The 14,921-nt window shown below is 39.7% G+C and overlaps 1 protein-coding gene across 6 annotated transcripts in view; it reads right to left on the reverse strand.

The window, feature by feature from the left end:
• The window catches only part of LOC147305935 (dedicator of cytokinesis protein 3-like), a 57,349-nt gene that overhangs the window by 35,455 nt on the left and 6,973 nt on the right, over window positions 1–14,921 (reverse strand). For all 6 annotated transcript variants that reach the window (XM_086276352.1, XM_086276351.1, XM_086276350.1 and 3 more), the window contains exons 2-6: window positions 10,448–10,531; window positions 9,172–9,212; window positions 7,239–7,294; window positions 2,666–2,762; window positions 1,101–1,249 (exon numbers count right to left, since the gene is read on the reverse strand). In XM_086276352.1, coding sequence (XP_086132478.1) covers window positions 1,101–1,249; window positions 2,666–2,762; window positions 7,239–7,294; window positions 9,172–9,212; window positions 10,448–10,531 — 427 coding nt within the window. The remainder of the gene's footprint in view (window positions 1–1,100; window positions 1,250–2,665; window positions 2,763–7,238; window positions 7,295–9,171; window positions 9,213–10,447; window positions 10,532–14,921) is intronic.

The raw sequence follows: 14,921 nt of genomic DNA on the forward strand, positions 1-14,921 counted from the left end.
TTAAATAGCAATTGCTAAGATTGCTAAGCGATTGCCTGATTTGTTACAGATTTAGCAGCTAATTTTCCTCACGTGAATCTTGGTTAGCTGACATAAATATATACAGTACGGAGCAGAAATACACAAGAGAAACACCTGCCCTTAACCATTTTAACCCAAATAAACCATATACTGTGTACAGGTTGGTGTATCACCCACACAGAATAAAAAAAAGTTAATTTTTTTAAGGCTACAGCACCACATCCAGCAGACAATATTAGATCATTTTATTCCAGCAGTTCAGTAAGACATTTCTGTCATCCCTGGAAACCCGTAGTAGAACGAGGATTTATGGGTTTGAATGGTACTTAACCACTCAACATGAGTTTGCATTATAGTAACCCACTAAAGGGGTTAAGAACAGTACTGGAATAATTGTGCTCTGTTGCCAGGTACAGTTGTCTCATGTGGTTGCATCTCATACTGTAACTCTTGACTTAAGCAAAACTGTGCAGCCTTAACTCGTGAAGCACTCTGCGCGGACCATGAAATTAGATCACTGCAGCTCTCAGATCAGCATGCACCACACACTGACCTCAACTCGCATGATAAACGACTCCATACTTTAAGAGTTTGTATATTTGATTCCAAGCACGATATGCACAAATATTGACCAAGTAAAGTTGTTTAAAGTGAATTTTATGGCCAAAAATCTCTAAATCTGTTTTTAAACTGACAGATTTTCCCTCCACCTAGAGCTCTTCCTTGGCTGAACTGAAACCCTCGCATCATTATTTCTGTTATGGATGCCTGTCACAGCTCAGTTGGAAGGGGTTTGAAACTGGCAACAGTAAGAATATGGCTTTACAGTTCCTCCGGGGGAATTTGCATTGACTTTAAGCTGCTTCAGATTCACTCATCTGCTAAATGACCATAAAATTACATCACAGCAATGCTCTTACACACCCACTCATCCACTGTGGCAGATCTCTCCAGTGTCATTTGTATTTATTTTTTTATTCTTTGGTGGCCAGTAGTTTGAAACAAATGTTTGCTTTATAGCATGACTTCGCTTAACCCACTCTCTTAATCTCAGTGCACTCAGTGCGAGTGTTACTCACTCATTGCCCCAGTCAAGCCGTACGGTGATGTGGCGCTTGATCTCGCGAGTCTGGTCTTGGGCGAGGTGACCCTGGATCAGCTGCCGACGAAGGTCAATGAGCTCATTCATCACATGGCGCAGTTTATGGAATAGATCTACCTTGTGTTTCTGTATTTAAAGAAGGCAAAAAAGTTAGGTTTGGGATATACAAATTCACCAAAAAAACCAAGAGATTAAAAACTCTCTCTCCATGGGTCTGAAATAAGAATTCAGTGATTTCATTTTACATTCAGGCCAAACAGGAGATCAAGACAAAATCATGCTTTGAATCCAGGCCTCTGCCAGCCCGTGCAGGCTGCAGAACAATATGTGTTGCAACTGAGTTTCAAGCCCACTGGTTTTGTTAATGAAACGGGAAAAAAAATACAGTTCCCTCACAAATCTGCTTTGACCTCATCACAGTAATGAATTTCATCACCATCTCTCACGGACCAAGAACAACAGTTTTAATTCAGGCATTCTCTGTTCTCCCTAATGGTATGACAAGCCCACATAACCACCCAGGTTTGTTTACATAAACGCAAAGATTAAACACCACTACGATGCCAATATAAATTTAATGAGGATAAACACTACATGCTTTCAAAGGCTGGTAGCTGCTGAAAACAAAGATTTTTGTCAGGGTTGATGAGCCCTTTCAGACTGCTATTTACGTGCATTATACTGGATACACAGCTATGCTTAGGCCATTGCTCCCGGAAGTAATACCATGAATTCTAATTGGCAACAATAAGGTGAAATGTATCAACATCTAGCCAATGCCGCATCCTACAGGGGGGTGAGCACCAAAACCAGCACTGTTAAATCAGGGCTTCATATTAGTCGAGCTTCAGAGGAAGTTACATCACCACTCCAATGCCGGAGGCTGCTTAGTTGCTCAGAGCATGAGCAGTCCTCAGTGAGAGGTTATGTAAAAACTCGTTGCCTGTTCTGCAACATAGCCGCTCAGCTCCCGAACTCAAAACCCTACCAACCACTTCTGCCTGCCCCCTCGACACTTAGCAGGATTAAGGATGCTTTAGGTTTCCAGTAATCACTTTTTGCCCAGCAAAGTAAAGGCTGAGTGAAGGTGGTGGATCTTAAGAAAGGCAGGCCAAGATCAATAAATGGCAGAATGACACAGCATGAAATTGCATACGACAGGTCTGTAGGCCATTATCTGTGTCCAACCACCATGTCTGTTCTACATAGATAGTACATGAAAATACAGGGTGACAGTCAGAACGACATGGAGTGGAGAAATATCTTAAGGAGATGTCGCAGGACTATATTTCTAGCGAATCACTACTTCTGTCGGCAAAACCTTATTTTACCAGGTGTTGAATTGTGAGCAGGAAAGAAAACATGATTCCATCAAACCACTTAGGGGAATGCAAATGAAGCAACGGTGGATGCATTTTCTTTGCGAAAGCTGTTTTGTCAAATCCCTTGGAAATCTTAGTAATCTCAGGTCCACACGCACATTTATTGCTTGGTGGTTTGTTTTGATATAAGCAAGATGTACTGTAATATACCGCTACTGACCACATAGAGCTGCTTCCACAAAACGCCCCATTCCTGCAGTGTGGAGGTGGTCTCTGTGATAATAGGGTCCTCGAGGGGTACCACCGTCTCGCACAGCCTACAGCGAAAAAACATGAATTTCAAATCAATCCCTGAAGCATCAATACAACTGGTACAAAAAAATATTCATACTACACAATATGAAGACTCGTCTTAAAATTGCAGCATTTGCCTCTTTATTTTAGAAAAGCTGCATAATGAAAATGTTGTATTTAGCATGAAACTGTGTTTTCAACATATAGTTTTCTTTTTCAGCTGTTCTTTTGTAGGTTTGCTGCTGTGCTTGGGATCATTGTCCTGCTGCATGAGCCCTAGACTCTAAAATACTTTGGTATACAGAGGAGTTCGTGGTCAACTCAACGACTGCAACATACTCAGATTTTGTGGCAAATCCGGTGCGTAATGGCCAAACATCTCCACTTTGGTCTCGTCTGTCCAAATGACATTCTTCCAGAAGTCTTGTGGTTTGCTAAGATGCAGCTTTGCAAACATAAGCCGTGCTGCCATGTCCTTTTTAGAGAGAAGAGACTTTCTCCTGGAAACCCTTCTAAGCAAGCCATACTTAAATATGGTCTGACACTAGGGTGAATTTGCTTGGACTTTCACTCCTGAGACAATGAGCAGCTTTCATGAATGCTTTCTTATTCCTCACTGTACCATGATGGACTCTGTATTGCTTGGAAATGGCCTTATAACCCTGCCCACACTGATGAGTAGCAACGGTTACTTCTTTAAGATCATTGCTGATACCTTTCCTCCTTGGCACTGTGTTAATACACACCTGAATGCCCCAAACCATAAAACTGCAAAAACTTCTGCTTTTACACATTTGCTGATGATTAGTGAATAAAATGCATTTGAGTAGCTGCACCTAGCTGCTACTTAACCTACCAGTAAGGGAGTACTTAGTTTTGACATGCTCTTTATGGATTTTGACTCAATTTTTTGTTGGAATAAATAATAACACAATATAAGATGTCATGTTTTTCTAGCTCATCTCAGATTATATTTATTGTAAGACCCGCCAAGGACCACGTGATTTTTATTATGTTCTGATATGTAAAATCTTAGAGTTGAAAGAGGGTTCACTTTGTTTTACCATGACTGTACATATGATAAATGATTAATAGAGAACAATAAAAAGAAATGCCTCTCTTTTAATAAATTCTTTGGTGTTATCTAAAACATATTCTGAAGTAGGTCACATCAAAGAACATACACTATTTCTATTGTACACTATCAGATTTAAATTATAATATCAGTATGAATACTGGAGATCCTGGTGTTGGTATCACACTGAAACTTAATTTAATGGTATTTCCCACTCCCAGCTGTCTCCAGATTAGCTAAGAAATGGGTGAAGTCACAATTACACATCAATATAACTGTTTCAATGAGGAATTATGTAATTATTCTCTGAATGCAGTTAGGAAACAGGGTGGAGCTAGCCAATAAAAACCATAACACTCATCCTTCTTGTGTGACCACATTCATGGGGAAATATTAAAGCAAAGGTTAGATGCTTGTGAAGCTCTGGCTTCCAACTTTTATACTGTATAACATTTTAGAACAAGGCAGGCATCTCCATTCGTTGCACAGTGAGTGGGGGTGATTGTCTGTGGTGGGGATGCTTTGGGAGAACTACACAGATGCAGTAGGTGTGTCAGCTCATTAACTCCATGAGACAGCAAAGCAGATTTCCCAAACTGCAGCTCCTGGAGCGAGGAAGTATAATAATGTCAATTTTGAAGCCTGTACTTTTAATTGTTTCGGTGAAAATGAGAGTTTTCCTGCTATGTGGTAACTCAAATGGAGGATGGTGATATAAGAGCAAACTCCTGATTCACACTGAGCTACAGACACAGAGCTCTTCTGCCTGTTTTTCTCTGTTCCATTCTGGCCCCGCACACCCATGGCCGGCTATTGTTACCAGATGCATGTAGAGGACTGCAGTGTACAGTGTGTGTGTGTGTGTGTGTGTGTGTGTGTGTGTGTGTGTGTGTGTGCGTGCATGTCAGCAGCTGTCAGGTGGTAATTCTCCAGACGATGGCATTGTCACTAATCAGTGGTGAAGCAAAATTAGATGGCAAAGGAGGGAGGGATCTGCATCCACTGACATTGATCAGTTGATTAATCAGTATCACACTGGCTGTGTAATGAGAGAAAGAAAGCTCCATCAACTCTATCAGCGCCAATAGATCTGACCAGTAAAAACAAACATATCACCCTCTTGTCATCCAGCAGTATGTCTCAATAAAGGCCTGATTTTGATGGTGATGGATCACTGCTGCTGAAGTTGTACATAACATCATTGGCAGTGTATTTCAAGCAGCACACGCCCTTCTAAATGAAATTCTCAGTACTGCAAAGGATTTTACTTTAACTGTGTCAACTTAAACATAAAAAAGTCATTTACACATGATGACATGTTTCTTTTATGCAAAAGGTGTTCCTTCACCCTAATTTTAGTGAAGCTATTGGGATTGACGCTGGCAGAAGGGCTTGCCAATATAAATCTGTCAGTCTCTGACACGCTATGCATACCTTTAGAAATGCTCCAAATTAGGCTGAATGAGAGTAAAAAGCACCATAATTATCATAGTGATTGTTTCCAAAACAATACACTTTATCTCTTACTGATGGAGAAAACTCTATAAATCCAATTATGCCACAAAACAGTCCAAAAAACATAATTAGTTTTATTTACTAGCAGATCAACTCCTTAAAGCCACCCGCTGTTAATAAAAAGACTAAATTGGACTCTCAATTGGACTCTTACAGTGAAAATTGTGCAGGGATTCAAGATCACGTGCAAAGACAAGCAAACAGCAAAGGGAAAAAATAGTTATGCTTTTATAGTTTGATATGTATGCATCCTAATTACAAAGTAGGGAACTTTTTTGCAACTGCAGCTGTTGCTAACAATATAGCTGTGGTCTGGGTATCTTAAAATGGTTTACAGCATTCGTGTCTTGAGGGGCTCGAGGGCCTCGAGGGCCTGTGCTATTACAAGATGTATAATTTAGCTCCGCTAATCTTGCTTAACAGGACTGTTTGGGTGTGATTTGATCACATTTATTTAACAGCTCAGGGAAAATGTGCAAAACACTGCACTACTATTGATGTACACTCAGTGAAATGTTGCTAAACTTTGATTTGGGAAATATGTGGCATTGCTTTATTTCTAACCTCTGCTGGCTGTGAAAAAAATGCATAAAAAGTACTTAAGACAACCACATCAGTTCTACTTTTGTCACAAACATGTCTGCTTTTCTAAAGAGTTGATCAGGAAAATACGCTCACTTGTGTTATGCCTGTATTAACTCCTTGTTAAGCCAATGGTATCAACATAATGCATTTAGACATATAGACATGGTCAAGATGAAGAATGGGGAAAAGGGGATTTAAGTGGCTTTCCACGTGACATGGCTGTTGGTGCTAGACAGGCCGCTCTGAGTATTCCAGAAAGTGCTGATCTACTGCAACTTTCCCAAACACCCATCTCTGAGGTTTACAGAGAATGATCTGAAAAAGATAAAATATGGCAGTTTTCTGGGAGAAAATGCCTGGTGGATGCCAGAGGTCAGAGGCGAATGACCAGACTGCTTGGAGCTGATAGGAAGGCAACAGTAACTCACATAATCACTTGTGTTACAACCAAAGCAGAAGAGCATCTCTCGAATGCACAACACATCACACGTTGAAGCAAATAGGTTACAGCAGAAGAAGAACACCACATCGGGTGTCACTCCTGTCAGCTAGGAACAGGAAACTGAAGCTGCAATTCGCACAGGCGCACCAAAATTGGACATCATTGGAAAACTGTTGCCTGGTCTGTTGAATTATTTCTGCTGTGATGTTCAGATCACCTAAATATGTGAAAGCATGTTGTACCTTGTATCAACAACTCAGGTTGTTGTTGGGGGCGTTATGGTCATGGGTATATTCTCTTGGTACACCTCAGTACCAAGCTGAGTAACGTTTAAATGTCACATAACACCTGAGATACTTTGTTACCTTTTTGCCTTCCACACCCATAGTGCAGCCATCTTCTGATGGCTGATCCAGCAGGATAACGTGTCATGTCAAGTTCAGATAATCTACAACCATTTTCTTAAACTGACATTGAGTTCACTGTACTCAAATGACCTCCACAGTCACCAAACCTCAATCAAGCAGAGAGGTGGTGAAACAGGAGATGCACATCATGGGTGTGCAGCTGAAAAATCTCCATTAAGTGCGTGACGCTATCATGTCAACATGGATCAAAATCTCAGAGAAATGTCTCCAGCTGAGATATTTACGGCCTTTACATAAAGTAAAGTTATGTTTCTGATATCAGTTATAATGCTTCATTCTGTTTCATTTGCAAGGGAAAGTCGTCCTGATGAGTTCCTATTTTGGGACAAGAATGCTATCAGCTAGAGTGGACACCCTGTGGTGCAGTTTGAAAATCAGATTTGAGACTGACATTCTGTGCTCTACTTAGGATGCTGCACATGCTTGAATAAAAACACTCAATCATACAGCTTACCCTCTGTTTGTCACTGTAGATTTCTTCAAGTGGACATAGCTGACTGGGAAAATACCCTGTGGATGGAGGACAGAGCAACGATGTTATTGGGTGTGACAGGATTACATGTCTAATTCTCCAGCACCATGTGACCAAACCTATTGTGTTATGTTTGTGTTATTAGGTAGTCTATCCTAAACCGTGTTAGCTGCAGCAACTGGACATTTTTTAATTCATTTTGTTGCTGGCAAAACATTATATGCTGAGAGAAGTGTAATAATTGCTTTACATGTATTTTTACATTTTCTGCTGTGTGTTTAGAATTCCTGTAAAAAGGTGCAGAGACAGGAGGCAGAGCAAAGTGCAGGATACCTATTGTGTGTTGGCTTAGCGGCAGAAGGGCACGAGAGACTGAGTGGTGCTGGCTGCCACCCTTGCAGTTCATATTTCTTATTCTAATCTACCAGATGTGAAGAATTGGCCAGAGTGAGCACAAGTAATTCTCTCAGCTCGGAGAGAGTATGGGGGCGAATAAACGTGGGCAGCGGAGTACATAACAAAATGGAGGGGTGTTAGTAAGAACTGTAAATAGCTGATGAGAGTAGAGAAGGACAGCATGTAGCCACTAACACCTACATTTACCAGGACTGGACAGCATTTGTGTTTTCTTTAAAACACTCCAGCAACACTGCATATTACTTAAGCTTCTGACACTTCATTTTTAAGCAAACTGAGACACAATGAATTGCAAAAATTACCCTCAGCTTTTATCTTTCTAACAGCAGATTTGGTATTTTGCTTCTGATGGCATTGCTTTTATTATGAACATGCAACATTTAGGCAACATTTAGATATCTGCTGTTAGCACAATGAGTTTCCACACTGCTGTGCTGTGGTGAGCAATGATGCTTGCTGAACACTTCCATACTCTATGGGAGGCAGATATATGTTAACCATGTAGTATTGAATTAGTGCAGCTATTGATCTCTCTCTGTGGTGCATCTACAGCCTCTTCCCACTGAGCAGATAGCAGAGGATTTATCTTAATAATGACGCCGCATGAACAGACTCTCAACAGAGAACTAAGACTTTTAGATTTGGCCTCTCCGTCTCGCCTTTCAGCTGAACTTTCTTTCTATTTGCACTTCTCCCGTGTAAACTATCTGTGATATGGATTAGAATTAAACTGAAGTTATTAGGATTTTTTAAATAGCTTGTTTTGGTAAAATGAAGTTAATAACTGCACCATCTGCTGGTTGAAAGGAAAAAACAATTTGAATCGTCCACAGAATTCTGCTCATGGAAGCCAGAAGCGGTACATATTTTACTACAGCACAGCATATGCATAGAACATATCTCTATTGCACTTTTTCTTTTCTCATCATCATATATTCTTTATTTGTGAATAAAACATTAAAGCTGTCATATATCTGCACCATAAAGTCAGAACATCTTGGTTAAAATGTGTCTTTTTAAAAGCACCTCTGGAAAATACAGGTCAGGAATCTTCTATTTTTGTCAAATCAAAGCCATATTCGATAAGTTCATCAGCCATTAAGGTCTTTGTTGTCTAGACACGGTTATTTCTGGTGGTGCACATCTCTCATATCGCATTATCATTCACAAAAAAACGATTAAGGCTTTGATAAAAGCTTCGTGTGGAGCTCACATTCTATTGCAGGGCAGCCATTTTTATAAACGTGTTCATGACACTTGATTTGTCTGCTATAATCTTAACTTTACTAGTCTGCAGTCTTTGAAAAGTGCTGAATTATTAAAGGAGCCCACACTTGCAGAGATATAACACATCGACTGCTAACAGTGTCTTTTTGCCTTTGCATGCAAATAAAAATATGAGTCTTACAATGCCTTATGCTGACCTAATTTCAATGCAGAATAGTGAAGGTATGGAAATTATCACACTATTAAAAGTGATTAAAGATGCTCTAATTACCTTGATAGAAGGCTTCTTGGTAGAGAACCCTCTGTACCAGCCTAAAGAAAGAGGGGAATTCACATGAGAAAGGTTCACCCTCACAAAAAATAACAATAATATAATAAAATGTTAATCTTTCAAGTCTCCATTCTGCTGTGTCTCCATTGGTTTGAAGAGTTTCAAAGTGAAATGTTTTAACTCATGGTCTGGATACTAAATAGTCAATGTAATTACATGAAATAAACAAATCTATGACAATAATATCTAAACTATCAGGCTAGTTCAGCATTATATGCTTTGTAGACTCAAACAATATCAGTTATACAACCGTCTTTCAAAAAATGGTAATAAGGTGTTTAATGTAAATAAGAACAAAATGCAGAGATTTGTGAATCATTTAAAAGCTAACATGCCAGTTTACAAACTGAGACAGTTTATTGGTTTTCACAGTGTATTGAATTTTTTCCAATGACAGATTTGGAGTCACTGAATATTGGTTTTCAGCCTTTTTCATTTTAATGTAAAGAGATTTCTTCAGAGTCACAGAATCTGTTACTAGTAATAGAAATAATCTGGCTATGATACAGTTTTTACATTTGATGTTATCGTAGTTAATGGTTTGCAAGTCAGTCTGTTCAAATGTACTAGTGTTTTTAAGATTTACACAGGGTGCTAACTCTTTTTTATCATTTAAGCCTTTATAGGGCACTAACTGAAATAGCTGTAAATTCAAACTGTCAGCACCAGAGTTTTTGGAAGGTATTATAAGAAGCTTTTTGTACTGTTTTGCAAATTTTTTTCACTGTTTTGTGGAAAATCAAGCTACCATATCTGGTTAATCACCCAATTAACCAGACTAAGGGTTAAAACCGCATCAATGGTATGAGTCAAATTCCTGTTATCTATGTCACTACAGTCTCTAAAAGATAAGCCTCAGGGTTATTATTTTTACTGTTTTTAATTTGAAAAGAACAATTGTTCAGGGAGACAGGAAATCCGTCTGGAACCAAACAACTTTTTATAAAAAGACAAAGTAAAGTGTGCTTCACAACCTTTAGACAGTTAGCATCTTCTTTTAAATTTATTTTGGCAGTATAATGTTGTTTTCTTTCTTACCATCAGATAGTGCTTTGTTTTTTGTTTATTTGGCCCAAAAAGTAGTGACATTACTCATTCTAAAAAGTAAACAGCAAACCCAATAAAAGCACGTAATAATAAACTAGTTTAGATAACTGAAAAGGAATAAGCTCCATTATACATTCAGTGTTGACATAAGAGACCGGGCTGATTTTACCTTCACTCTTTTCCAGGATCTGTACAGTTTCCCCAATCTCCAGGACCAACGCCTGGCATATTGGTGACCGGAAGTTGCAGATTACTGTGCAGAAGGAAAAAAAAAACGAATCAAATGATTAGATATCAAGTCATGAAAAAGCATTTAGCCATACAGCACTTTTTAATGTAACTGCTGTTAACAAAAGTCACATCACAGATTTAAGATCTATGCTTGCTTTCATCTTTGTGGCCTCTGATTGAGCAGGGAACATCCCTCTTCACTGTCATGTCTTCACACGGCATGTGTTTTGGGTTTGTATCGGGGCAGTCAATGCATCGCTTTAATAAGCTGTTTAATGCAAACATCTAAACACAGTGTCACACAGGAAGCACAGCTTAGCGAACTGTAAACAAGCTCCCACCCTGAAGTGGGTAGTCATTTTAATAAGCAATTAATTCTTAAGCGACCTGATTTTTTCTTATGTTAAGTTAATTGAACTATCCCAAAAATAGAGCCCACACAAACTGCTAAGTAATACTGCTAAACGGTGATTTATCACAAGTTCTTATTAGCAGAAATCTTTCATGCCACCTGCTTTTTTTTTTTGCTGTACCAGCTTCAGTAACAGCCACTGACTCAAACGCTGATGACATGATTATTCTTTGGGGAGAAGAAGCCACAGTGAAGGCCTTAAAAATTGCATCAGCTCTGGAGCTGGATTTTGTCTCTGCAGCACTGCAGCTCGGCAACATGAGCCACGGAACAAACAGTATACAAGCCCCAGTAAAGACAAACTTGTTTAATAATGACGGCACTCCGCTGATGATTTTAAAAACCTACAAATGGTGGCCCTTCAAGGAGAGTTTGGCGTGAATCATTATGCTAATGAACTAGCCAGGGGAACCAGTGAGGGGGAGGAAGGGAAGGAGGAGCCTGAGCTCAGCTCCGTTGCCTGTTTGAGGATAGCGAGCGCTCAGTTCCTGTGCTGGGGTAACTATGGCAACAGATCATCACAAACTGGAGGGCTTTCTTCACTGTAACTGCTGCAGGATCAGGGCATTTTAAAATGGCAAGCTTATGGATGCTGCATTGCACTAGAGTTCAGATGTATTAGGAAGAGAGATGGGCAGACTCAAAGAGCATCCTTGTCACCTTTTCCGTTCTGCCTCCAGTCAGGGCTAAGTATTTCCTATTTCAGAGTCCTATTCTTTAATGGACTCGATTTCATTTGAATTGCAAAACCTGCACTCACAGCATCTGAAAACTCTTCAGCGGAGGCCACGTCAGAACAAGATGAGATTGTCATGTTAGACAGAGTTGGGCACAGAACGCAGGCTCATATTTTCAAAGTCCTCCCTCACAAAACCTCCAAGCTGTGTAAACACACAGACACACACTTGTTTCATTGTGCCTAAGAGCTGCGGAGCATTAGCATATCTTCAAAACATAACCAACAAAATTCAGCTTCAGACTTCGACATGTTGAACGTAGGATGTTGGAAGGAATGACGGGACAGGGAGTAGAAAATGTTGGCAAAAAGCAAACATTTTCCACTCCGCAACAGTATACCAGCCCAGACTGTCCCTCTATTTAGTTGAATTCATGATCCACATGGCATCTGAGGGCTGCTATTGTGTAACCAGTAAATCATTGGAAGGAATTATGGGGATTGAGCACAGCAGGAGACTCCTGCTGTCCTCTCACCTACATTGTTCCATGTATGACATAAATACATGTCGATTCTTCCATAAGAGCCACCTGGTTTCATTTATTTGTCAGCTATTAAACACATCTTTCTGAAAGTTTAGCTTTGGGAGTCTAGCTTCTAGGTTGTGACTTTCAGAGCTGAGTGAAAGCACAAAAAGGATTTTCATAAATAATTTATAATCAGCAGCAAATGAGTGAAAATGAGCTCATGGCTTTATCATTCTTTCAGAAAGTGTAAGCGCAGCAATTTTCCAGAATAATGAATTCAATCTAAGTTAGAAAGAGAACCGCACAGACAAACGTACATGCTTACTGTATTGCATCAACAGGCGAAAATACAAACTCAAAGCTTTTAAGAGTTCAGTATTCTGTGTTGGCACAGAGAATGCAGACAAGCTGCAGTTGGGTTTCTATGACAGCACTCAGCCTTCATCATAAACACCTCACATGTGACAAAAGAGGCACAATCCTTGGATTATCTTATGCGAAACGTTCCAGCGTTATAGCCGTCAAGCATCACACTGGTCACCTACTACAGAGAATCACCGAGGGGGAGTAGACTCAAATTGGAGAATGTGAATCACGCCATCGTGAGAATCGTGAGACTCGCTCACACTTTTCCTCTGTCGGGCCATTACTTTCTAACTCACTTCTTTTCACCAGCAGTGCTGTCACCAATGGTGTGTAGGAAAAAGGCTAATATAATCAGAAAATGTGGGAACAGACTCAGCGTGGTTTTTGAAATAGTAAGCTGACTGCATGAGTGAACACCAAAGTCCCCCTTGACTCAATCCTGTAGTGATGAAGTGTAAAAGGGTCTTTCAAGCAATGATTGCAGATAAATGTGGCAATTGAGAACCCCAAACTTCCAACCCATCCACATCTCCACAGTGTTAAAAGAGAGAATTGTAGCACCACAAACACTTTGCCGAAGTCAAAGCGTTTGTCACGTATCAGATTTGGATCAGCTAAGCAAACACCAATACTAATGAAGAGGTGTAAATCCAGATTAAAAGAAAGGATAGACTCTTTTAAAGCAAACGTATTTAACTCTTGCTGTTTTAAATTCATTGTAATACACTGAATTAAATGAACAATTTTCCACTGAGTCTGAAACTTCAGGGAGGTTAAAATACCCAAATCCATTTCTACTAGTTGTGTAGAAAACCGAGAATTATGATAAAAATGACTAAACATTAACAGACCATTAAACATGAAAGAAAAACGTGCTGTGAAACAATGCAATAGAAACAGTAGAAACAATGATTAAAAGTTAAATATCAACAGATATTTTTATGTGAAATTGGCACATTCCAGAAATATGGATGCTGTGTTTAGAATTTATTCGTTTCTCGGTGATGCTGTTTGCTTGTCCCTTTGCGTTAAAAAACAGTAAGTCACATTTAGAGTTTATCTGCTATCAGTGACATTACTAGCTGAGATGACAGGATATGCACTCCGTCCATAAAAATATTTTACTCTACACGCTTGTTTAGCATCAGTCTATTGTGTGTTTGTTTAAGTCTCATCTTTGACCTGTTTTCCTTGTCTACCCTTCTCTTTCCTGTTACTCCTGAGACATGTCTATCTCTGAAATAAAATCAATTCTCCCTTTGTACAACAGACGAAGGAGATGTTTGTATTGCTTCCAGTGTAAACACTGACTGTTGCTGTCATGTGCTGAAAAATGTTTCACTGCTATATGTAATAGAGTGACGTTTTAAACAGAGCCATATGGCCTTGCTTGAGAAGTAGTGATAGACACATACAGTGCCTAACTGCATGATGGCCCGCAGGGGAGAAATATTCTGCAGAGAAGGTGGTAATGCCATCAAAAACCTGCCAGTACAACAGTAAACACTGTTATGGATTATAAATTGTCTGCTGTATTTTCAAACAACTGAGTGCTAATGGCACCACTGTAGTGAGAAATGCTTTATCAAAGAGGACACTATGCTCATCTATGCTGCAGTGATGGCGTGAACTTATTTACATGTGTTTCCTTTTGCCTTTTAGTTCCAGTGAGCCATAACAGGTAGAACGTATGCACACTATGGAAGTCCTGCTTTCCTGGATTGAATAGTCCTGTCCCAGATCTCTGGTAAGTTAAAAATTACACAATGGTCTTTGGGCTTCGCCCACTGAGTCATGGAGTTCAGCACGACTTGAATGCACACTCACTTGCTGAGACACATTACTGCACTGAAGTCTTGCCAACCAAGCGATTTCTGCCACAGAGGCAGAGGAGCATTTCACTATATCTGCTTCCAAATTAGTGTCCCAGAAATCTAGCCATGCCACCCAACTGCAGGAGTGTGTGTAACTTTTAAATTCCTGTGTACACGACTGTCACACCATTAACACTACCTATTTTTATTGTTTTATTGCTAGTGACAAGTTAGCAAAGCGACAAGACAGGAAACGTAATAATGATAAGCTGATCCTGTGGCCGTGATGAAACGAGCTTGCTAAACTTTCCACTGCAGATATAGGAAGGATGGATGAAACTGGAGAAATGCTACTTTGGGCGGATGTCTGTAATCCCACTGTCAGCTGAACATTATCTCTGTCTTTTATTCTGTCATGAAAACATTTTATCCTAAACTTGTCTGTTTCAGACGACAGCCTTGACTGCTTGATTATTTGGTGCTTTGCATCTGAGCCACATCCATGTAGCCACAGATGAAGACATCTGATTCATTTCTCATGTGGGCAGGTACTGACTTGCAGTCTGAGCTCTTTCCAATTAAAATGTAAAGGAATATTGCTGCCTATATGAGAAAAA

This window comes from Aulonocara sp. 'chitande type north' Nkhata Bay, linkage group LG20 (assembly GCF_057382095.1).
Source record: "Aulonocara sp. 'chitande type north' Nkhata Bay isolate Kocher_YH1m ecotype deep benthic linkage group LG20, A_spYH_male_GT1.1, whole genome shotgun sequence".
NCBI lineage: Eukaryota > Metazoa > Chordata > Actinopteri > Cichliformes > Cichlidae > Aulonocara > Aulonocara sp. 'chitande type north' Nkhata Bay.